This window comes from Paroedura picta, chromosome 1, assembly GCF_049243985.1.
Source record: "Paroedura picta isolate Pp20150507F chromosome 1, Ppicta_v3.0, whole genome shotgun sequence".
Classification (NCBI taxonomy): Eukaryota; Metazoa; Chordata; class Lepidosauria; order Squamata; family Gekkonidae; genus Paroedura; species Paroedura picta.
Genome location: NC_135369.1, coordinates 150,741,082 through 150,767,861, shown reverse-complemented (window position 1 = coordinate 150,767,861; position 26,780 = coordinate 150,741,082). Strand labels below are relative to the sequence as shown.

General features: G+C 41.5%; 1 protein-coding gene across 6 annotated transcripts in view; it reads right to left on the bottom strand.

Moving 5' to 3' along the window:
• Positions 1–26,780, bottom strand: part of HMGCLL1 (3-hydroxy-3-methylglutaryl-CoA lyase like 1) — a 93,174-nt gene that overhangs the window by 35,993 nt on the left and 30,401 nt on the right. For all 6 annotated transcript variants that reach the window (XM_077308656.1, XM_077308663.1, XM_077308692.1 and 3 more), the window contains 2 exons: positions 14,094–14,157; positions 8,649–8,837 (listed from right to left, as the gene is read on the bottom strand). In XM_077308656.1, coding sequence (XP_077164771.1) covers positions 8,649–8,837; positions 14,094–14,157 — 253 coding nt within the window. The remainder of the gene's footprint in view (positions 1–8,648; positions 8,838–14,093; positions 14,158–26,780) is intronic.

Sequence of the window (26,780 nt, the reverse complement as noted above, 5' to 3'; positions counted from 1 at the left end):
ATGCATTAAAACAGGCCACATTAAGCAAAAGAGGGGATTTGAGGTGGCCAAAGTGTAAGTAGAAAACATGACACAGCATGCATAAATTAAGGCTTAACGAGTTGGTTGTGTACGAGACAGATCTCTCCTGGAAACGTTTAGCAGCTGCAGTTTGTCTTAACATGAACTGACCTGAGATGGGGAAGTATCTACAGTTCTGGCCACCACTTTTTAAAAAGAGGACCCTGGCAAACCAAACAGAATCCAGAGGCACGCAGCCCAGAAGTTTAAAGGCTGGGGGCGGATAGAATTTAGAATGCATGACATGTAAGATAAAGCTCAGAAAATTGGGAATGTTCTTCTAGAGCGGGGTTGTTCACTTTACTTCCTGGTAAAGAACACTGGCCTAAACGAAGAAGGGAATGCATTTGACCAGTTTCCAAACTCCATGGGGAAAGAGTCGGAAAGAGCCATTTAGCATGACAACAGAGAAACAAACGGGAAGCAATTTTTAAAAGATGAATCATATTTTGGTTGGGCTGCAAGACAATTAAATTTTCCAGCTATGACAGAAATTGTCCAGCCAATAAAGATATTCAAATCAAAAAGCTCCTCCTCCTCCTCCTCTCACGGTTTGTGAATAAAGAACTGATGAAGAGCGTTCACAATGTTTACCAAAAGTAAGAAATTTTGCCAGAACTGGTCCTCAAGGGCTTTCCTTCTTCATATCTCCTCCAAGCAACCAAACAGTGAAGACCAAGATAGTATGGGTTCTTGTCATGGCAAATATGCTCAAAATTTATATATGCAGTATTCTGCTAAAGAGGTGTTAAATACTTGGCTCCTGAGGAGCTGAAAGAAAGCAGTGACTTTTAATGTTAATGAAAAGCAGGCAATGATATATATGACACTGAATACTGGCCGGCTATTAGGAGCAGGAAAATCCACAGTGGAGGACTTATATACATTTAATTAGAAAAGCTAAAATACAAATTACATCCAGTAGAAAGCGATTTAACAAAGCCCAGAGGAAACCATTAGAGAGCAAGTGGTGCAAAATGGCTGGGCCAAATGCTTCCTTAGAGTGAGCCTTCCCCCCCCCTCAATGAAGTTAAAACCTCTAGACTTTAAAGTCTCTAAACATTGCATAGATCTTATCCCTAGTTGACACAGCAACTCCCCATGGGGTATTTGATATATACTTGTGGAAGGCTAAATTCCAGAGTAAGAAAAAACTGTTGAGAGTGTTGGGTCTGAGCCAAAATTTTGTCCAAGCCAAATTCTAAGAAGCGATGTCTGGAAAGTAGGAAGCTCTGTAGCTGCCACTGCATGTCTCGGGATGAACAGTATCGTGCCAAATATAAGCTAGTCAACACCACATTTAATTCTCCACATAGAATCCACTCCCACTTCTGGCTCACACACTCTTGTCAAGGATCAAGCTTCAAATTACTTTCCGAGACTCCCTGCTCTGCCAGTGAATCCCATTTTATTTTCCCATTATCAGAACTGTCTACGGGAGTTTGCTTCTTCTTTTACAGTTTTCTTCCAAACCTCCCTGATCACATATGTCATGCCCATAATCAATCCCATTCATCAACCCATGAAATATAAATAAACATACTTAATAAATAATTTCCTTTATTTCCCCCCTTCTTCCCCATCCTACTATAATATCATATAACATAGATAGAGTTGGAAGGGGCCATACAGGCCATGTAGTCCAACCCCCTGCTCAATGCAGGATCAGCCTAAAGCATCTATGATAAATATCTATCCAGTCACTACTTAAAGATCACAAGAGAGCTCACCATCTCCTTAGACAGCCGATTCCACTGCTGAACTAATCTCACTGTCAAAATTTTCTTCCTGATACCTAGCTGATACACGTAGTTTAAACACATTACTATGGGTCCTATCTTTTGATGCCAACAGGGACCACTCCCTGCCTCCTCTAAGGGACAACATTTCAAATACTTAAAGACAGCAATCATGTCCCTTCTCAACCTCCTCTTCTCCAGGCTGAACATTAGCAAGTCTCTCATCCTTTCCTCATAGGGATTGGCCCACAGACCCCGGATCATCCTCGTTACACTTCTTTGCACCCTCTCCACACACTTTTTGAAGTGAGGCCTCCAGAACTGCACACAGTACTCCAGTGTCCATTCCACACACGTTGGATGATGCACTTTCAATGCACTTAGATGCACATTGAAACTGTATTACCCAACATGTGCAGAATGGGCCTAGGTGCAGTCTAAAAAATCAGTGGTACTATAACATCTTTCGATTTCGATGTAATATCTCTGCTGATACAGCATAAGATTGCATCCAGCTTTTTACCTCTGCATTGCATTTTCTGCTCATATTTAGCTTACAATCCACAAGTACCCCAAGATCTCGTTCACACAAATCTCCCATCCAGTATGCATGCTCTCTCTTTTTGTCACCCAGATGTAGAATTCTACAGTTACCTTTATTGAATTGCATTTTGTTTTCCACTTTTCCAACATGTTCAGCTCTTGTTAGAAGAAGAAGAGTTGGTTTTTATACCCTACTTTTCACTGCCTGAAGGAGTCTCAAAGTGACTTAAAATTGCTTTCCCTTCTTGTGAGGTAGGTGATGCTGAGAGAGCTTTGATAGCTCAGTAAGACCAGCACTATCAGGACTGTGTCGAGCCTAAAGTCACCCATCTGGCTGCGTGTGGAGGAGCGGAAAATCAAACCCAGCTTGCCAGATTAGAAGCTGCCACTCCTAGCCACTACACCATGCTGGCTCTCTTCTGGGGTGTTCGGCACTCCCGAGTTGTGTTATCTGGAAATTTAATAAGTAGCCCCTCCAACCCCTCATCCAGATAATTGATAAAAATGTTGAAAAGTACCATACCCAATACTGAGCTCTGTGGTACTCCACTGCTAACCTCCCTCCAACCTGATGAAGTACCATTGACAACTACACTTTAGGTGAAGTTTTCTAACCAGCTTTCTAGCCACCTAACCATTCAAATATCCAGACTTACAGTCCTCCAGTTTACACAACTGAACATCATGGCGAACCTTGTCAAAAAGCTTTATTGAAATCCATGAAAACAACATCAACTGAGATTCCACAATCTACTAAGCCCATCACTTAGTCAAAGAAGAAAAGCAGGTTGGTCTGGCAGGACCTGTTGGAGACAAATTTGTGCTGACTTCTCCAGATCAACAAACTGTCCTTCAAATGTTTGCAGATTGCCCCCTTTAATATCTGCTCCATTAACTTCCCTGCAATTAAGATCAGACTCACTGGTCTGGAGTTTCCTATATCATCCCTCCTCCCTTTTTTGAAGTTGGGATAACATTTGCTCTTTTCCTGTCCTCGGGCACATCTCTAGTCCTCCAAGAGGTCCTAAAGATGATGGACAAAGGTTCCACAAGCTCTCAAGAAAGTTCTTTGAGCAATCTCAGGTGCACACCATCTCATTCAGGGGACATGAACTCATCCAGTGCATCCAGGTGCCTCTCAACATCCTCTCTGTCCATGTCAACCTTCCACCCAGCCATGATACCTTGCCTACTATCATCCCCAGATGTGTCCATATTACTCCAGGAAAAACAGAGGCAAAATAAGTACTGCACTTTCTCTCCTCTCTCATTTATGTTATATTTTCTATTCACATATCTGAAGTTTTTCTTATTATAATGGGCTTCCCTGGCCAGTCTCAACTCACTCCCAGCTTTGGCCTCTCTGATGGCTGACCTACAGTGCCTTGTAACCTGCAGATATTCTTCTTTAGAGGTCTGTCCTTCCCTCCATTTCTTGAACATTTCCCTTTTCTTCCTTAGCTCTTCCTGAAGTTCTGCATTCGCCCAAATAAGCTTCTTGGATCCCCTAACATATTCCCATCTTGATGGAATAGTCATGACTTGAGCGTACAATAGCTCTTACTTAAAGAGAGTCCACCTGTCACTTGCACCTTTCTCTTCCAGCATTCTGGTCCATGTGATTACTCTTATCTCACTTTATTACTACAGTCATTGACCACTAAGATTCCAGCGTATCATATTCTGGTAGGACACCCCTCTTCCAAGTAAATTCTGTGTGTAACTTCATATATATATAAAAATACATCATAATTGTAAGAACAAAAGTAAAATACCCAATGCAACATAAGTATAAAAACTATATCATAATAAATATATCATCATCATTTGCTAGTACTTATTAGCTACTCATGTTATTTAAAAACAATTTCCATTTATGAGTCACAATGTAGCACAACTTTGATACCGCATGTGAGATCAAATTACGCCTATCCTCCAGTAGATATTTCAACAGTAAATCCTCTGCATAAACAAGAAACTTTCAAGGGGATTAAAGCACATAAGGAAAGGCATAATTAACTGTTTTCTCTCTTCCTCATATAAAACACAGTGTAATAAAATATGGGAAATTCTTTCCCCTATGTCAACAAAACAGACAGTGGATCAGAGGCATGGGGGTTCAGAGAAATTCTGCCATAACTGGAGAAGGAAGGGTGTTGAACCTTGCTTTTGAAAATGCCCATCTGTGATTTGAATTTGTGATAGTAGCAAAGACTGTTGTTGTAGCCATGCCTGGCCCAGATCTCAGGCTCTTATAAAAAGGAGGTAGGGCAGCATACGCCTTTTGTATTTCAATGTCCATTAATTGCTTTATTTATCCCTCCTTCTAAGAGCTGTTTCGAGTTTGGCCTTATTGATCTTAATTGGCTCTGAGAGACCACTGAAAGTAAGGAACAGCAGCCAATTTGAAAGGGATTAAACAAGAAGGATTTTAGTTGAACTTCTATCCAGATACAAAGCATATGTAGCCATGTTTTGGTTTCTACCATACCTAGACCAGCCTCCTGTCTCAAGATCACATTAGGTGTACCTCTAGGTGTGTTAAATAACGATCTTAAAATTTTTGATTGAACTAGTTCCAATGGTTTGAGCATGCCAAATTGAATAGTTTGTGTTCCATACCTCAGCTGGGCTAGCACTTTTGCAGAACAGAGTTTTAGGACAGATTATTCTTATCATGCCTCTGAGTTTATTAATGTTGGCCCTATGAAAGTCTAACGCATGTCTGACTATGAACTTCCTTGGGCCCCCCATCTCAAAAGGAATTCTTGGAGGGCATGATCACTCCCCTCCAGGGTCCCCACCTCATTTACCCTATTCACCAGCTCTTGTCTGTATTAAATCAAGTATGCCTGAACATCTTATAAGTTCTTTCACCATTTGATAAATGAAATTGTCAACTAGGCAGATCAGAAAGTTGCAGGACTCTGAATGCTTAGCAAAGTTTATTTCCCAGCATACACCAGGGAAATTGAAGTCACCCATAATTTCAAGATCTAGTTGCCAAGATATTCTATCCAGCTGCTCAAAGAAAGGCAGCATCCATGTTCTCACCCTGTTTAGGTCATCTGCAGAAGACTTCAACCACTATACTCTTAGTTTTTCCTTCTCTTATGTTCACCCAGGTATTTTCCACTCTCCTCCTCCAGTATTTCTTTACTGATAAGCCCACTCCTTACATACAGTGCCATTCTACCTTCTTATTGATCTTTTCTAGGGTTTTTTTTACTCATATCCATCCTCTACGGCATGCCAGTCATGGGAATCATTCCACCAAGTCTCTGTAATGCTTATACTAAATCATATTTCTGTCTGCATGAGAAGCTAAAGTTCATGCTTGTTGCCTTTTGCAATATGTGATTGTTAAACTGAAGGAGTAGTTACAGGAGAGTCAATGTGTTATAGTGGATAGAGTTATAGATTCAAATATCTCCTAAAACAAGGAAGACAATATTTTTCAGTACAATTCACATTACATGCCCCCCTTCTGTGTCCAAGGATAAAATAAAATGGTATTTCATGTGGAACAGACACTTCTGATCTGATCAACACTGACTCTGAAAATTTCATCTCCACACCTGGAACACATTCCTTTTTTGACCTTACTTTGATCTTTCCTCCAGAACTACTAAAATGCCCCTAGGTCAACTCAGATTGAATCTCTCCCCCACTTTCCAAGCTTGGACAGAATCTCTCATTTCTGAACAGAAACATTTCCCTAACTGAAGGACTTGCTGTGTGCTCTCCTCCAGTCTTCATATCACATGGACGAGTAGCTACAAAGCTTCCTAATGGCAGAGATTACATGTTCCTGCTTCTCTTTTCCTTCTGGATTTACATTTAGCCACCAATGACTTTCAGCTGCCTAGGACTACCCCTGTCTTGTAAGCTGGGGAGCTCCCATTGACACATATTATATACATCACATGTGCCCCTGATTCTTTTCCTTTGGGGATTACCGTAGATCCCTGCCTTAGTGCTCAGATTTTGAAGAGCCAGGTACGCTAAGGAAGTAAAGACAAGAAGGAGCAACCCACGTGTCCAATAGTGCTTACTCCCAGGAAAGGGCTTCAGGATTGCAGCATATGGCTTTTATTCCCACCTCACCAATCCACTACTTAGTGTTTGGACACATGAGCCTCATTAACTGGCTTTCTAGCATTGGGTATTGATATTGAGTACCCAATCTTGTTATGACTTGCTGAGATTTCCAGCCCCTATATTTTGTAGTATTATCCTTTAAAATATTACATATGGTATGTATGTATATATGTCCGTCTGTCTATCTACAACAATTTGTTAAAAATCAGGGGATATGACCATATATGGCCACGTTGACCAGCCCCCTCCCCAAATGGCCAATGATGGGCCTGGAGGGGTTGAAAAGGACAGGGCCCCAGGTGAGCATGTACACAGCTATGATTCCCAACCATATTCTGCATGATTGCACCACTTCTGGGGTTGAATGAAGCCTGAAAAATGTTTCAGTGGTAAAAAAGTTGAGAAAGGCTGACCTACATAAAAAGTCGTCTTTTAATTCTGATGTAGAAACTAAACCAGCAACAGCCATAGATTAGGAGTGCAATGGGGTGGAAGGAAGTAGGACTTGAACTGGGATGTGAATTGAAATGTTTGCCATATGCCAGTGAGAATATCCAGTATACTTCTATCTTTGGACCATACATGGTTACATCGAGGTATAATACTATGAACTATATACTGTGGTTTTTAATTAAATGTCTTTGGTGAACTGCAGGACTTAAAAAGTTAAAGTTTTCTCCTAATGTTGCTTTTCTTTCAGAAGTATTGGCCATATAAGTAAAACACAGTCCAAAAATACCAAGAATCCACTGTTTCTCATGCTACTCTACTGCACCCTGTTAAACACATGGACAAATAGAAATCCTGTCTCAGAACTAATATCCATGCTAAGACATATGTTAAAGATATATAACCATGGGGTCTGCAAACTAGAGCTTCCACTACCTTGTTGGAAAGATCTCCCCAGCAAAATTGCATTTGCAGTTTCCATTTGTTTCCAGCCACTTAGAAGCATTTCGTTTTATTACAAGTTTCCAATCTTTAATATTAATGTCTAGTGCAAAGTACTGAGCTGTTTACTGAAATATCAAAACCACTTAGCATTATATAATGTATTCATAGGCTGTAAGGACACAATTGGAAATAGGGATGGGCACAAACTGAACCATGAAGCAAAATTCATCATGAATTTTGAGCAGGGAAAATGATGCATTAGGGAAAAGCTCACAAAAACTCTGCAAAAAATAATGTTGTCTCCCCCCCATTTCCCCACGGAAGCCCCACTGTATGGTAATCTGGTCATGGTTTGTGAAACCTACAAAAACAGCTAAGCAGCGGGGAGTTTTGCAATGGGCGCTAGACCCGGGGGACATCGGGAGGTGCAGATCTCTCTCTGTCTCTCTCTCTCTCTCTCTCCTTGCTGCCTGTCTCCTGTGCCTCGCAGCAGAAGGCATAGCAGGTAATTAGGGCTGATTAGTAGGAGGGAAGGAGGGCTGGTGTGCAGTTTGGGGCAGCTTTCTGTCTGTCTGTCTCTCCCTCCATTGCAGCAGGGGCGGCTCTCTCTGTGTCTCTGTCAGCAGCTCTCTGTGTGTCTCTCTCTGCCTCCCTCGCAGCAGGTGTGATAGGAGGGAATGAGGACTTGTGATCAGTCTGGCAGGGCTCTGTGTATCTCTCTCTGTCTCTGACATGTTAATGTCCAGGGAACGAGGGAGAGCGGGAGCTGTAGGGGCAGGGCCAATCAGGGCAGGGCAACGCTGGTTGCACCCTCATTGGCCCTATTCCAACTTGGACAGCTGGACACGTTCCACCCCCAAGGCTGTTTCACAAATATATAGAGGAACCATTGATAAGGATAATTAAGTGTGTCCATTAACATATCTACCAGTTTCTTGAATTGCAGGATTCATTTCTAGCATGTAGCTATTTTAGGCAAACTTGATAATCATTTTTACTCAATACATTACAAACAACAGTGTATGACCTACTGTGGAGTAGCTATACCCATACAGGCCCTGGTAATTTCTGAAGGAAGCTGATCAGAGGTTTTCAACATGGCAATGTCCCACACCAGTGTCATCCTATGCCCATTCTGCACACGTTGGGTAATGCACTTTCAATGCAATTTAGAAGTAGACTGTCCTGTTTTGCACACATGTGTGCATTTCTGGTAACATTGTTTCCCCCTTGTTCCCAAATGCACATGAAAACAGACTGAGATCTGAAGACCTTTCAGAAGCACTATAGTGTGTGAAGGCTGGAAATTACCTGCATAGCTGTAAGGATATTGGCAAGGGCCTGGCCATATGTGTCATGACAATGCACTGCAATGGCGTTCACCGGAATTTCCATCGCTACAGAGTCCAACAATCTTTTCATGCTGCCTGGAGTCCCAACTCCAATCGTATCTCCTAGTGATATTTCATAGCAGCCCATGCTATATAGCCTTTTCGAAACCTGGAGAGACGGAAAAATTGAGAGTCAGATGCAAACGAAACAAAACCCTTCCTGATGAGAATACAAAACTGAGAAGTATTTGTTTTTTAACCATTCCGAATTCCACCATGCTGATGAAGAATTTCCAGAAATATCAAGATCTAACAATCTGCTATGCCATCCTTACAACCCTTCAGATCCTTTTCATGATGTCCTTCAGGTCTGTTTCTTTTTTAGAAAATTAATCCTTATCTCTTAATTTTTGCAACTAACATCAGTGTTCTCTGTGTTCTCTGTGACTACTTTCTTTATGTATTTAAGCTTGTCTTTTGCTGAATGTTTTGTTTAAAAGTAAATTTAAAACTGTTTTTGGAGTTTCAGGATCATAACCAAAGTGTGCTGTTCAATAAACTATACATATTTATGGAAACATGAGTCAATATTATTACAAGTTATAACACTTTTATACAATGTTAACTTAAAATGATGAAATTAACATTTTAAATAACAGTATGCCAATTTGTTGCCTAGGAATCAACTTGTTAATGATTAGAGCCAATGTGATATAATGGTTAAGAATAGCAGGCTTTAATCTGGAGAGCTGAGCTCTCTCAGCCTCACCTTCCTCACAACGTGTCTGTTCAGGGGAGGGGAAGGAAAGATGATTGCAAGCCACCTTGAGACTCCTTAAGGTAGAAAGAAGTAGGGTATAAAAACCTACATTTTTTCTTCCTGTCAATTCTTTCTTGTTTGAATGCCTCCTTTTTTTTTTGCTTTTTGACTAGTTGAACAGCCAAATTCTACACTCTACTACAGTATGAACCCAATGCACAAAACAGCTACAAAAGGCTTTTGAATATACTACAATACTCTTGCTGAATTTAGCAGCAGCAAACTGCTAAAGAAAGCCAAGGGCTTTACTAGAGAGCCAGCTGTGGACATGTGTGATAAAGGCTGACAGAGTGCGGAGTTACTAGTCCCTGTTGTCCTGTAGCGATCGAATTATGCCTCTTATTTAAAGAACAGATGATAAAGGACAGAAGGAAGGTTAAACTGTTGTGTTCCAAGTCCACAAAGGAAGCTGTGAACCCCATGACTATTGTTATTTATTTCCATTTAATGTCACTGTTCCACATCTTATAGCTTCTTACTCAGGTAAATGCCTGCCATGGAGCACAGAGAGAAAGGAATATGACATGTACAATAACTTAAAAAAAATTTGTAACACAGTTCTTTATTTTGTATTCATGACCTTCAGAGGAACCTGTTGCAGAAGGTAGCATTGGCTGGAAGAGTACAGGGGAAGTTGAGCTCCACTGAAATGTTGAAAAGAATCCTGTTGACTGGGGGTGGGAAAAGTAAAACTGGTCAACTGTTTTTTTTTAAACATTAAACTGCAATATGGTATTGCAATCGGAAAGTTGGGAGCTGCACAGTTAAACCTGTCATCACCCATATATCTGAAGATATGCCATATAGAGCAGGGGTAGTCAACCTGTGGTCCTCCAGATGTCAATGGACTACAATTCCCATGAGCCCCATGGGAATTGTAGTCCATGGACATCTGGAGAACCACAGGTTGACTACCCCTGGCTTCACATGAAAACTGATTGAATCAGAAAATTGCTATCTTTAAGAAAAACTCCAGGTAAACAGAGACTCAGGCTAAGACAGGTTTCTTTTTTTGGGGGGGGGGTTGGGGCAGGGAGTTGGGAGAGAACACTAAGCAAACTGTAGTGTTACAACTGCAGTAATCAAGAGGGACAGAACACCGGGCCTGGATTTCCAGCACAACATTAGCAGCTGCTGCTAGTGTCTTCTACTTGCTTACCTCTTAATACTCTCATGCCGATTCACCCAAGCACAGGTATTACTGCAGCAGAACAACCAGTTTGAATCACACCCCTCCCCCACCCAACAAACAGCTGATCCCTCAGTCGGATCAACTGTTTGGCTGGTTCAGAGGCATTCAAGTGGATATCTAGGTCCCTTTAAATGCCCCTGAGCCCAAATTGACTTGGCTGTACTCAAATCATCTGAGCACCTGTACTGATTCTGAGATTGAGGTCTACCTGATTCATTTCCTGCCAAACCTAAACTGTACCAAATTTTTCTTCTGTGCACATTCCTAGTGGTGTATACCTAGTGGTATAAAGAACAATGGGTGACAAAACAAATCAAATTTATTCATGGTCACTGATCAATAGATTAAAAATTTCAAAGGAAATGGTATATAAGCATTAAGAAATCAAGTCATTAAAAATCTAAATTTAAAATTGTAAGGGCTTTAAAAGACAATATTATAAAGTCTCCCAATTTTAAAATCTAAAATTATGAACTTGTCCATTTTCTGACAAGAAAATAAAGATATGGTTGAATTGTTGCCAAATGAGGACCTAAAATTCAGGCCAGTATTATGCATTAAAAAAAATGTTTCATGGATTGAATACAGAAAGGTAGGGGGACACAGTGGAAATTCCACATACATACACACACAGAATTTTTATGGAAACAGAAGTGTATTTTCTTTAATGCTGTGGTCCTCAACTTTTAAAAAGCCTCTTGAGCATTCTGCTTTTTAACCTACTGCTCCAGTGCAAGGTTGCCAAATGATTTTCTCTTCTGCCTTTAAAATCAACTTCATCTGCACTGAGCTGCAGGTGATACTTTCAGTGGCATGGGAATAAGCTTAAAGCTGTATTGCCTGTAAATGTTTAAACATCAAGTTGCTGTTATACAGAAGCAGGATAAAGATCTATCTGTATGTACCTTTGGGAAAACCGCTGTAGAGGAAATGCAATTCCAGCATGAATACACATTAAATACCAGATAATGTTATTTAAAGGAATACTATGCAAAACCTCCATTATCCCATTTCATTAGTTAAACCTCTTTTAAAAGGGACAGGACACTATTTTTCTCCTGGCTAGCTAGCAACTTTGGATATAATCATGGCAAACTAAAAGCACTCTAAACTCCCTGGACTACAAGGAAGGAGTCACATGCATATTAAAATCAACAGGAAGATGGTGTGCTTAAGTCAGAGGCTGGCTCAGTCTTACTGAGGCTGTAATTTAAGAACTGTTTCCTAGGAGTAAACCCTAATGAATAAAATGGGACTTACTCTCAAGTAGATCTCCAAGTAGGCATACTTAGCAGTGCAGCCTCTATACCTGCATTTTTGCACAAGACTCATAAGAAGGTAAAATCTTTTTTTTTTTTAAGTTACAAGGCAATCAGAATATAAACAGAGAGAAAATGAGCTGAGATCAGCCATTGGTGCCAACAATCCTGCTGTATTCCATGACCCTGCTAGGTTGCAAGCAGAACGCCTTCCCCAAGAAGAAGGCAGGTCACTTAAGTGCTTGCTGAAATGGCCCATTTGAACTTCACCCTTACAGAATGCCACCCCCAAGATGAGCTAAGAAAATGGCAGGTGTCACAGTAAATTACCATTCTCCTAGCTGTGACATCTTTGTGTAGCAACTGCTGGAGGCCAAATGCAGCAAGTCCTTCTAGCTGGAAGAGCTTGGTGCCTAGCAGGCAATTCCACAGTACCCGCCAACAAAATAGGACACAACTCACTGCAACATAGTCAAGGTCTAGTTTGTGTCCTACTAGGCCAAAACCACAACCGTCTACCATTATATAAAGTGGAACTAAACAAATTCACAATTCCCCACAATATAACACAATTCTTTGGATTTCTGCATTGCAAAAGGAAGTGTACGTGGTGGGAGGGGAGAGCTTGATTTTCTCCTGTGTGCCAAGCTAGGTGTGGACCGAAGCTCTGTTTTTAATCCCTGTATTGCAAAAGGAGAAGAGAAAGAGTTCATTTCTCTCTGCCAAAAGCTTTTGGTGGGGAGATCTGAAGAGGAATTAGCCAGACTTTAACATACCTTCTCCACTAAACATTCTACTGTTCAGCAAGTCAAAGAGGCATCAGGATTCCATTGATAATATATTCCAGGATGGGACAAACTGACTTCAAGATTATAAACTGAGACCCTGCTCCTGATTTCTCACCCACCCTCTTTAAAAACTGCTGGGTGCACAACAATATTTACCCAGCTGAAGAGCAGAAGTTGATTCCCAAGTGATTATTAATTAGGAGCTGGCTTCTGATGGCTGCAAGTATTATGTTCCTGCAAATACACATGAACAGGTTGCAAACAGCTAAACAGCCCATCAGTAAATTAGCTGCCTAATCACCACTAGTGAACAGGAAGTGAGTGGAAGTGGTAGGTGCTCAAGCGTCCATACTACCAGGGATAACTGCCTGTCCGGAGCTCTTCTGCTAACCCATGCTCAATTTATATAATTTGAAAGCAAGCAGATACTGCACTAGAAATGTTCAACTCAGGGGCATTTCGCACCCGGAAAACATCGTGAAATGCTTACCTCTCGCTGACACCATATTTTTGGCGTTTTGTATGACGTCGTCAATATCCAGCCTCCCAGCAGCAAGCCTCAAGCAACATCGTCCATTTTAAAGCACCACTTGGGGAATCACATAAAGTGGATTCCCCAAAATATGTAGGGCGAGCAAAGAAGAACAATCAGCAAGCCACAGGTGAAGGAAATGTGCAGAGCTGAGTAGCACTATCTCCTCCTCCAGTGCCCGCCCTCGCACCTGGCTCCCTCTCCCTTCTGCCTGAAGCAACGAATAGGTGTTAAATCGTCCAGGCAGAGGAGAAAAAAAATTCCTCACCAGTTAACACACAAAGCATGCTTCTCTAACACCTCCCCCTCCCAAATCGGGAACAAGATTACTTTATTAAATTTTCAAGACTCATAAATCCAAAGGGGGTTGTAGTAAAATAAGCACTATTCATCTATGATTAGATGCCTAGGCATAGCAACTGAGAAGTTTTACTTTAAAAAAAATACCTTGCATCACGGGCCCTTTAGACTATGGAGAAAGGTGATTGGCTGCCTGGCTTGACTGACAGGCAGAGGAGAATCACGTGTGTAGTGCATTCCTCTCCTCCACCATTTCAAGCAAGCGTGCAGCGTGATTAGAAGTGTGAGAAAGTGGCAGAGGGAAGTAGAAACCCAGGAGGTGCTAAATGGCCGGAGGCACGATTTTGTATTGCGTTACACCATGGCGCTGGCATAACGCTATTTTTTCCATTGTACAGAATAGCCCTCAATCTTCATGAGGAAGCAGATTTTGCCCAAGGAGCTAGAAATTGCAGAAAAATGAGAAGCTACACATAAAACAAAGATATATTTCAAACATACATGTATCTAAGCAATTTTGAAAAATAGCCTTACTTCTGCCACTTTAGCTGGTGCAATATTTCCTTCATAAGGACATCCCAGTGCACAAGACACATACCTAAACAAGAAAGAACACAGATTCGTGTGTAACCTACAAAGATATACCCTCTGATAGCCAGAAATGTTCTTCAAACACTTGGATGTACAATGAACATACAGTGAATATAGAAAACCGACGTTAAATTATGCAACAGAATCTTCAAATATCAGTATGTAAGTGCAAGCAAACTGGATGCAGGATTTAGCATATTAGTAATTAAGAAGACAATTATATACCAAATATACACACACTTACTTGGGAGTAAGTAGCGCAACATAATTCCTTTCTCAGTGATCAAGCATGTCCCACTGAAAACCTATAGGACTTAAATTAGTCTCAATCATGGTTGCCTTCAGTAAGAGACAAATTGCATTCCTAAAGCACATCCCCTTGAATTCAGTGGGATAATCATGTTTAGAACCGAGTTGTAGATTATGCCCACTGAATCCAATATGGGAGGCTGACAGTAAATGCAGTCACCTTAAACTTTAAAAATGAACAGTAATGTCAGGTCTATCATACCATCTTTTGTGGAACTCATTTCTTAATACCCTTGATAGATTTACAGCCTGAGCACTAGCTCTCCAATTGCACTGGCAGATTAGCTGCAGTGTTGGTATAAAATGAAGGGAGGTCGCTAGGGCTGCTGTCTCTGTGTTCAGATTAACTATTTCAATATAATAGGGTTTTTAATGGAGCTCCAAGCATGATGCAACTTATGCAGAACCTTCCCCATGCTATAATTGCACATGGCTGGGCATTTCTTATGAATTGCACCATCACATGATCAGCACATTCTTTTCTGGATGGAACCTGATCCATCAGAGGAGACTGTAGCATGTAAATCCATGAAAATTATTCCAGCCACCCTGGAGCCAATGAGAGTGGTGCTCTGAAAGAGCCAACAGTAGATGTGGGCTGTGAATAAGTTAGATAAAACTGGGAGTTGAGTTTTGACAGATGGAAACTGGAAGTGTTGACAGGAAGCAGAGAGTTTGTTGAAGTATTAGTTTTAACAGGAAAGAACAGTATAAGAATAAGATTATTTGTTTAGCTCCCTTATACTGTTCTGGAATAACAAGACAGACCTCAGCATACTTTGGAGAAAGGTTGGCTCCTATAGGTCACTTATTGGACACTGGAAGTGCTCATCTGGACCAAGGTCTGCTTTAGAAACATAAGAGGTCTCAAAGAATTTTATTTGGCCTTCTGGTCCATAGAATCGATTAAGGTCCTTAGTGTCCTACATAGTTAACATATTATATCACTATATGTGAAGGAGCCTACTGTATCTTTAACAGTGGGCTCCCTGTTAAAACAAAAGGGTAAGGGCTCAGTGGGTGGAGAGTGGGTGTAGCCTTGGACAGGCCATGCCCACTCAGGACTTTGGCCCAATTAGTGGCCCCCCCCAGTCATGGCAGGCCCGCCCTTTAACCCCAGTCAGGGGCTCTCTGCTGGCATTGCCGGCAGTTTGTTCCTGGACACTCACCAGGACACATGTAAGTGCACTGGGAGTGGGGGTGGGGGGCCTCCATTCCCGTTGGGCCAGGAAGGAAAGAAGGAAGGAAAGAACGCATTTAAATGAAGCTGGCAGGGCACCTGTCATCATCAGCCAATCAACACACACTCGGACTGCTAAATCGTGGTCAAATCGCAGGTCGTCCATCCTGATTTGGACCATCCAAAAGCAGTGAATGGGTGGTTCGGCTCAGATGAGCTCTAAAAGTGCTCGAATCAGCATTGATTCAGTTACTTTTCAGTTTATCAAAGCCAAACTGCCCATGCTTAACAACAGGTTTGCTGTGCATTTACTGTGTATACCTTGCACTTTTGAGTCTGTACCTGACATTTCCCCAAAAAATCACTTTCCTGGGGGCATCTTATTTGGGGGGGGCATACTTCAGATCTAAGTCCTCTATATATGTGACTTGGAAGGCATGTAAAGGAGCATTGTGGGAAGGTCCCCTGTGAGTTTGATGTCTCTAGCTTGCACAGAGTGCGTTCTATACACTCCTGAACCTGTGCCTGTCATTTCCATAGAAAGTACTTTTCTGGGGGCATAACTCAGACCCCATACATCCAATCCTCACGAAGACTAGAGGGCAGGTAGAGGAGAATCAGAGACCCATGGCAAGTTTGGAGTCTCTAGCACACTGGGCTCATGTCACAAATTTCATGAATCTCATTGGTTCATTTAGCAAGTAAAAGTTCGTGATGGTTCCTGGTTTGTGAACTGGGCATGCTACAAACCAGAAACTGATTTGATATTCCTCAGACTGAGAAAGAGTGCATGCACTCGAAAGCTCATGCCTTGAATAAATCTTTGTTGGTCTTAAAGGTGCTATTGGACTCCAATTTTGTTGTAGGACTTCTACACATGTAAATGGTCATGCAGGATTCTGCAGAAAATTAATTCAATAGGCATTCCATTTGATTCACTCCTTATGAAAACAAGTGGCTTTCAGACAGCTGCATCAGACATTGTATCAGAGACATGATTTGAACCATCTAGCAAACAGAACATGTTTCACTACTATAAATGCTATAGCGCTAGTTTATGGAGCTCCTGTTCCTTATTCATTCCACTTTAAATCTCTACGAGTCCTCAGAGCTGTCGTGATCACCAGATGCAACATTTCTGCCTTCAGCAACACTTTATGGTAGATTTCTGGTAATTCTCACCAGGAGAGATATTTTCTGCGTAGAGCCAGGGCTTTTGAATTTTTATTTCATGTTATATTGTAGCTTTTATATTGAGTTCAAGAATTCTATAATTAGCCCCCTCTTATGTAAATGTCAGGTTTATACTGATGAATGGTTGGTTTTCTATCTTTTATCTGATTAGAATCCTTATATGACCAATCAAGTTGCTAAGTATTTTTTAGCCTATATGAGAATCCATGGGTGGGTTATGAACAATTGTGAATAATTTTATCTCCATTTTATTTAAGTTTATGACTTTTTTTCAGCGTACTTTCTGATGTGCTGATTGTGCAGTGTTTCAGACTGCTTAATGATTATAATAAATGCCTAATAAAGGTTCTGTGATGATGAGTATGTATCAGTGAAACTTGTGCATTACTGGGCAAATAAAATACCCTGTGCACTCTAAAAGGAAAAGTTCAAATTCTTACAAGCAAAAGGAAGACAAAACTGTTGCTCATCATGAGCAGAAACAAAAGATCAGAGCTCTTGGTCGACTGCTGGGGCGGGAAAGCTACGGGGACCTGAACACGATGTTTTATTGTGACCTGGGACTTGCAAGGAGAACTTACAACCAGGATGTGAGCCACATACAGTGTAGCAGTGCCATTTATCTCAGTCAACTTTCAGTAAAAGTAAAATCAATCCAAGCCAAAACCAAAGTCTTGCACAGGAGTCCGCCTCTTGTAAGAATCTGTCAGAGATGATTACAAAGCCATGTATACACAGCTGCTAGCACAGCTGAATGCGAAGAGCCCCCTGAGAACCTTGTCACAGGCACAGATGCCGCCACTTCCTGTTTATTATTACATTGTAAGTTTTCATACAATTTACGCTGTTCGTTGCAGAGCTATTTATTTTCATTGGAAGTTCCGCATTAAAAGCAGAGATGTCCGTCCCTATGGAACATTCTTATTATAGCCGTTGATGATATATCCCAGTGTTGTAGAGCAACCAAATGTTTACAGTCAGAAGCAGGGAGATGGTGAAGTGACTTTTAAACGGCTAGAATGTCTGGGCAGAGACTCCCAACTAGAGTCAAAATAGACTAACTCTGGGTTTTATGGAGTCTACATTTAAAATCAGCAGAAAGGCTGCTCTCTGTATAGACGTTGCCAGAAGAAGAAAAAGGAGGGGGGAAATTAGAAATGCAAGAGCAAATGGAAGAGACTCATTAACCTATAATCAATGGGGACTGGAATATCATAGGGGAGAATCCCTATTGTACTAGTTGTGAAATCAGCTGCAACAGCTGTGCGACACACTGGCCTCAACAAGATACTCAGACAAGGTGCTTTTATCACATTGTTTCATTGGCATCCAAGGGTCAGTCAATGTCTGCTGCCCATGGGCCATTTTATGTAACGATTTCTTGACAGAAAAGGAAATCACATCATTTCTGCGAAGATGGAAATAAGTTTGGCTCTCATTCTACATATTTTGACTGGGTTTTATCTTTATTGAGATTTAGATTTCTATACGGCCACTCCCAAAGTGGCTCAGGGCGGTTAACAACACTCAACAATAAAAACACCATAAAACAATCATTAAAATCCCCCGGTTACAACCCCCCTGACAGTGAAAACTCTGTTCTAACCATCCAGCCACGGTTTCCAAATATTTGGTGAATATCGGGGGGGGGGGGAGTCCAAATGGCTGTCCATCAGGAGAGCAAGCTGGGTATCATCCGCATATTGGTGACAACCCAGCCCGAAGCTCTGGAGCAGCTGGGCCAGAGGGCGCATAAAGATGTTAAATAATGCGAGGGAGAGAACCACTCCCTCAGGAACCCCACAAGGGAGTTGAAATTGACGTGACAACTCTTCTCCCACTGCCACCCTGTGTCTGGTTCCGGAGAAAGGAGCGCAGCCACTGAAGGACTGTCCCGTGAATACCAGCCCCAGTGAGACAGCAGGACAAAAACTTGTGGTAAACTACATCAAACCCGGCTAACATCACAAGGATGGCCAAACCTCCCTGATCCAACAGGCACCAGAGGTCATCTGTCAAGGCAACCAGCACCATCTCCACCCCATGGCCAGGACAGAAGCCTGACTGGTATGGATCAAGCACCGAAATTTCCTCCAAGAATGCCAGGAGCTCATCAGTGGTGGCCCTTTAGATATGAGATTGGGCAGTAGCTGGCCAGATCCCGCAGATCCAGTAATGTTTTTTTCAGTAGAGGGTGAACCACTGCCTCCTTCAGCACCTCTGGGAACTTTTCAGTAGTCAGGGAAAGGTTGACAATTCCTCCCAGAGGGCCTCCTGGTTGCTTTTCTTGAGTAGCCAAGATGGACAGGGATCTCTTTGCTCTCTGAGAGATTGTAGGCAACTGAGTTGTAGACATGTTTGTAGATAGCTGAGTTGTAGAAATGATTTACTGGATTTGACTATCAACAGAAAACTCAATTGGAACAGATAATAAATTCCAAATGTTCCCAAACAACAATTGATCCTATACATGCCTACTTGGAAGTATATCCCACAGTGTTTAATGAGACTTCATTCCACAGAAGTTTTCATGTGATTGCAGCCTTGCCCTTGCAAACCCCAAATGATCACAATAAGTGAAAACAAGGAAAGAGATATTCATCCATAATATGATTCCCCAGGATTGTAAATTAACTTACATGCTCATTCTACTACTCTTTACCAGTTTCCATTTCATTTGGTAGAAGCTGTGATTCACAGGATATAGAACCCTTTGGTTCATTTCAGAAATTAATTTATAAATATAAAATCAGATTTTAAAAGTTTAAATAAGACTATGAATCTACATCCGATTTTTTCAAACATTGCAGAGAAAGATTCCTTGAACCTATTGGTACTTAAAGGCACTGCTGTCCTCCATTGAGTCATGTCACCACACCATTTTTCTGTCCTCAGAGAATGGTTGTGATCCACAGGATGAAGATCACTGATGTGTTTGTATATAATGGCTTCCCATAGGGACTACCTAATCATCACACAAGCTAGTATCACAGTGATGTCATCACCATGGTATCTCACCAGGAACTTCCATGGTGTGGACATCTTTTATTCTGCATGGTATTCTATGAATATACAGACAAATTATGAATACCTTGTAGACAGTAATAGAACTTAGCCTCCAACTCATTCTTTGAGCAGCTCTTGCTTCTAGAAGGTTCTGGAATTTAGTGTACCTATCTATTCTCAAAAATATCTCACCTTACTCACTTGGATTTATTTCAAATAACTATATAGGACTGAAACTTCAATAATCTACTGAGTAGTCTTGCTTAGGATCTTTGCATGTGCAGAGTAAACAGAACTGAAATCTGTCATGTCTATCTATAAACAGTTATAATCCTGCAATTCCTGTGAACTGTATGACAAAATGTTATGACTATACACCTAGATTACCAACACATTTTAACAAGAATGCACGTTTGTTCAAGAAATATCTGATTTTTAAAACTGGGAAATATGGTTCAAATAAATTTTATCTTGTAACATTTGGTTTTTAAAAACCAACCTGGTTCTGATGAATGTAAAATAATATCCCTTTTGTCAGATGTATTCCCTCTTGTTACCTTAATGATTACTAAATTCATTTCCTCATCCCTAATGATTAGGAAAAGATTTGTTTCTAGTATGGCTGAGGAATTCTCATTGTAGCCTATGCATAATTCTTCATTTATTTTATTTTTTTCACTTTGTGATAGCAACTTTTTAGTTATATTTCAAAAACGTTAATTGATTTCATTTCACCTATGTATTATGGACAAAGTGAGACTGTGGTTGTTAGCTAATGTGATGTGTATTTTATTTGTTGTTTCAACAATAATAAATTATTATAGAAAACCACCCTATCTGTGGTTCAGGAAGCAACAAGATCTATCACATCTCCTAACCTAGGTAGGGTAGGAGAGCCAGTTTGGTGAAGTGGTTAGGAATGCAGACTTCTATTCTGGCATGCCAGATTCAGTTCCGCCCACCCCCACATACACCCAGCTGGGTGACATTGGGCTCGCAACGGCACTGATAAAACTGTTCTGACCGGGCAGTGATATCAGGGCTCTCTCAACCTCACCCACCTCACAGGGTGTCTGTTGTGGGGAGAGGAAAGGAAGGCGACTGTAAGCCGCTTTGAGCCTCCTTCGGGTAGAGAAAAGCAGCATATAAGAACCAACTCTTCTTCTAAATCAAGGGAAACAAGTAACTAATAAACCCTACACATATCAAGTCTGCTATAAAGGCTGATCAGTTTTAGCGTGCCTGATAAGTCCTTTTTGTTTCTTAGTTTATGGTAACAGAAAGTAAACCACATGATCCCAAAGAATCAATCTGCAAGGGCAAAAAGACTTCCTAGGGTTCAGAAATCAGGGGGAAAATGCTTTGTGTTTATTTATTTATTATATTTATATACCGCGGATGCTCAGGGTGGTTTACATGGAACGTATGCACAATACATGAAACCTCATAGTGCCTTGTGAGACTGTGTCTCTTGCCAAGATCACACAGAGAGCTTCCTTTTTGAGTATGGTGACCAGATTTTAAATTTGTTAAAGAGGTTCACCATTAACCAGTGGGTTGCCAACCTCCTGGCATGGCCTGGAGACTAGCTTCGGGGCTTGGAGACTAGGGATAATGGGTAAGGGAAGGAGAGCTCCCCACCCTGCAGCTTACCTGGCAGGTCCTGGTGGCTGGAGCTGGAGAGGAGGCCTGGCAGCGAGCAAGGTCAGGGAAGGCTGCCAGGATTTTAATTATTAGGAGAATGGTAGATAATAGAAAAAATGTCTCTTTACCCTGAAACGCCCACTCTTTCACCTTTAAATATGCAATAGGGGAAGGGGGGGAAGGAGAATATGAGCATAGAAATCAAGGTTTATTGCTGCCTTAAGACTTTATTTTAGCTGTTTATTTTAATATTATATCTTAGACAAAGAGATCACCAAACATCAGTTTTTAAACATCCCATCAGCTACATACAAACCACTGTAACTGCCTTCATCACCTGCAATTTGGAGGGGAGGGGGAATAAGCAAATCCCCTCCCTTCAGTAAGACTGCTCATGTGCATCCCATTCCTACACAGAGCTAGGATGCTGAATCCATTTAAATTGATGGTTTTAGGGAGCACAATTCATAGGACTGCAGTCTTAAACACCAAACTAAGACATCACAATAGACTACAGCTTTTAGTTTAACTACAGCTTTTAGTTTAAGACAAAACAAGTATGTGAGTGTGTGTGTGTGAGAGAGATTAGGCTGGTAGTAGAGGAGAGCTCTCCTTCAAGGTTATTTTCCCAACAACTGATTTGCTATTTGTCACTTATTCAGATCCCATAGCATCTCTCAGCAACCTGGGACTGTTTTTCAGATCAGCCTGTTCTTACAACAATAAGCGCATTTTTACCTTTCCAGGTCAGACATGACTCGGTGCTTGCACAGGGGATACTGATACCTTTACCCCTCTTCAATCTACTCGCACTGGCAGGTGCATTAAATACCAGCCACCGCCCTAAACTATTTGACAGGAGGGCAGAATAAAAACGCAAGGGACAGGGTTGCCGCTCATTCCGCCCCTTTCCCTAGTTCCCCTCCTGTGCCTTTAAACAGCAGCCATGGAGCTACGTTTAGCAGGTGACACTTTTCCTGGTGCAGAGAAAGTGCTTTCCATGACAAGAGCCAGCAGGAAACGAGAAGCCAGGCGGCCACCTTGCAAGCCACACACGCGGTTGTCCCCACAACGCCACTGCCATCGCCTCACAAGCCAGCGAGCAGCCAAGCAGCTAGCCAGCCATCCCCGCCTGCCCTGTGACAGCCAAGCGGAGGACGACCGAGGCCTCCTGCAACCACCTCTCTCTCCTCCTCCAATTTGGGAGAAAGGGGGGTGGCTTGCCACCTGGGCTTCCCCAGCAGGGCGCTCTTCCAAGCAGGGCAGGGATGTGACAGAAGCAGTAATGGGCCAACACTCACTCTGCCACACCAGGCTCTTCAGCCCCCAATCCCCACTCGCAGCCACCACCAGCGCCATCTTCCTTAAGCACCTCCACCTCGCTTGATGTGAGGAAAAAGATTCTGTGCTCCCCATGAAGGCCATTTGAGGCAGGCTCCTGCCCATGCTTGTGTAGGCCGCAACCCTCGCCTTGCTTTTGAAATTGCAGGGAGGCAGGGGAGACTGGGTCGTCTGAATGCTCGCAGGCGGTTGCCGCGAATCAGTGAGACAATGCTTCACTCTGCAAAAAGACGCGTGGCATGAGCCATTACCAGGCCCAGGGGCGGCGGAGAGGCCCCCACCCTGGGACATTTTAATAATGTGCCGGGACGCGGGAATCTGGCTTCAAAGTCACGGCCGTCCCGCAAGAGTCGGGAGACATGGTCACTATATTTTTGAGTGGGGAACTGCACACAAGTCTCCCCCATTTAAATTCAACACTTTATCTACCTGTGCTAAACCAGTCTTGGGATAACTATTATATATTTATTTAACCTTTTTTACCTGTATTGCATACACATTTTCTAATACTACATGTCCTAACTGCACTTATATGCCATGATCTTCCATGGGGAATGAATCTAGTTAGCATTCAATGAATGAAAAATATACTTAGATTTTCTTAGCAATCTGAATTACATCTCTGTCCTACAGTATCTGAAACTGAGAAATGTCAGTAAAATATATACCAGTAATTAGATGACATTAGATTTTTTAAAAATAAATCTAATTTGCCATTCAGTTATTTCTTTTTATTTTATTATTAGATTAGATTGATATGCCAGCCCTTTCAGGATTGCTGACTTAAGGTAGTCTACAACCACAATATAAAATTATAATTTAAAAAAAGTTAAAAAACATTTAAATCTTCTATAAACACTCCAACTGTGAGTCTTGGTTTTTGCCTCCCCATTGTTTGCTCGGGGGTGGTTTATTTTAGGGAGCACTCCATGTGGTGGTGACAATTTTTGTTATTCACTGGCCCAAACCAAAAGCCTGGCAGAAGAGCTCAGTTTTGCAGGCCCTTTATGACAAGAATTTAGTAAATGTATAGAATTTATCCAAAAGACAAATTATACAAAACCTTTATAACATGAGTAAGTAGTAGAAATCTCTAAGGTAGCATAGAATTTTTCTATTTTTTTTCAACAAGTACTTGAAATCTTTCAGTAGACAAATTATTTACACTGTGTTAGGATTTTAGAGTGACAATTTATATCAAAAATATTCTATATTATGATTTATTAAATCTAGCAATACTATATAGTGAAGCTCAAACCTTCACTGAAGCTTTTTGAGTACATTTTTATAAGATTCATCACTTGCCATGGATTTACATTTACCATGTTCATTCTAGGTTGCCAGGAAAATGTATTTGTATACAGAAACTGAAGCTCATGAGATTATTTCTGAAACCAGTATTCTGCTAAAGAGAGAGAGAGAGTAGAATTGAAGAACTAAGATCTTGTAGATACGTGTAATTGTACAGAAAAATAATCCCTCAGAAAAGTAATGACTGAATTCATATCTTGTGAGCACAAAGAGGAAGGGGCAATTTTTGCCTATTCCACCCTCACACAGCAGCTCCAAATAACCCCCAATGCTACTCTTGGAGGGGGGACAGAGGACCCATGAATATTTTGGGGTAAATCAGAGTCACCTCCAGGACAGAGAATTGGTAAAAATTGTCCCTCTTTAACTCATTAAAATTCTAGACAGGATCCAGGGCACTATGGGTATAATTCTTTTCTGTATGGCTGCAACACCCATGGGTCAGCCACAGATCTCTGTCTCCTTTACCTTCTACTACATATGTATGAGCCTCAGGGGAGGGTGGTATATAAATATAAATAAATAAATATGTATGCATGCAGGGAGCTCACCAAGGCAGACAGCTTTCCCCCTAACTTACTCATCATCTCATTCAAGTTCCATAGATCATATAATTTAAGCATAAGAGAAATAAGGGTGAGGAAATAAGGGTGGGAAATAAGGGAAGAGTACAAAAAGCATCCCATCACCCAGACTGCCCTGGCCCAACCAAAAAAACCCCCCAAAAAACACATGCCAAAAAAATTTAGATAATAAAGTTGTCCTTGTTGGGCTACATGCCTGCTTTTCCCAGACCTTTACTTTGGTTTCCAGGAACTGTTAGCCACTCTAATCTCCCTACCCCCCAATAGGTTCTGTTTCTCTAGTGTTAACTATATATGTTTGTCTGTAGGCCAAATGGCTGTACCAGCTCATTAGCCCTGGGGCGTTAATTCTTTGCTCTAGATTTGCCTTGAAGAAAGGGCACTGTGTTCTAGTGAAAAGTATTTTGGGATGTAAAATGTGTGATTGGGGGGGAGGGGATTCTGTATGAACCCTGACAAATTGTACTTAGCAATGCCTACCTATTGTGAAGACACCTATAGTGCCCTCTGTGGAATTCAATAAACAACTTTTGGACTTTTCTCAAAAAATGTCTCAGCTTGGTTTCTGCGTTCCTTGGGTTGCATCTAGGTTTGTGACAAAAGTACTTTGTAAAGTTATAGGGAAAGGATGTGTTTCTTATGGGAAGTTTCTCTCTTTCACCACTGTTCATGAGAAGTGGCCAATATTATGTCAAAGGTTGCTGTGCTATGCATATTTAACATAAAGGTAAAGGTAAAGGTATCCCCTGTGCAAGCACCAAGTCATGTCTGACCCTTGGGGTGACGCCCTCTAGCGTTTTCATGGTAGACTCAATACAGGGTGGTTTGCCAGTGCCTTCCCCAGTCATTACCATTTACCCCCCAGCAGCAAGCTGGGTACTCATTTTACCGACCTCGGAAGGATGGAAGGCTGAGTCAACCTTGAGCCGGCTGCTGGGATTGAACTCCCAGCCTTATGGGCAAAGCTTTCAGACGGCTGCCTTACCACTCTGCGCCACAAGAGGCTCAATATTTAACATAGGAGGGACCAAAATCAGGCCCAAACTACACATTAGGCTTTATGTGAATTCACCACAGGGACTTGCAGCAGTATCAGCAAGTCCCTGAGGGTTATTCCTGTGTAAAAGTGTAGGTGGGTTGGGACCATGATGTAGGTAGAAGGAGGGGCTCCCCCCATGCCATTCTCAGGTGCCAAAATGTCAATCAGCCCTCAGCTTAACATACTTCTGAGTATGCAAGAATAGGGCTGCAAATACCACTGATAGAATATTGCTATGATTGATGCTCACTGGGATGCTGAATGGAACTCTGGTACCATACATCCTCGTGTCATATAGGCCTTGCATTTATGGCTTGTTTGCTCAGCATCAAATGTTGCCATTACTGGCAACTATTAGATGTTAACATTTCTGCTTGCAATTGCATGGCTGCTGGCCAAAGAAAAGGAAAAATGTGGTCGATGCCTATCTTGGAGGTAGAGCATTTTCTATACCATCATGCTAGGGTAACATAGGTACTTTTGAACAGGTTGGCATACAATAAATACTTGCTCTGTTTCAAAACATTCCTTTGTTGCCTGTGGAGTAGTATGAGTTACTGATGGCTATGTGATAACCTGGCACAGGGGAGGGAATCTGTTATATATTTTCATTTCCAAGAACTGTAAATATATGTGTATATATCTGTACTTCATTTTCTCAGTGGAAACTTCAATGTTTGCTGTAGGGCAGGGGAGAAAATTCAAGCAGAAATTCCCATCCTGAAGGAAAGCTTCCACTGGGAAAATCTATAAAATCATACAAAGAAATGTCGTTTTAACAATCCAGGGAAGATAACAAACTTCTACAATTTCAGTGTAGCATTCAGCACTTGCCTACGGTCATGTACAGTCAGGGGAAAAGATAAACTTCAAGGGCATTTGGCAAACTATCAATGGTTTGCTCAGCAACTGGTCAAAAAAGGCAAATCTACCAACTTCTCTTGAGCTTAATTCGATCCTCAAAATAGAAAAAGAACGTGAAATTCAAATGGGTTCTAAAGAAAAACACCGTGTCCATTTCC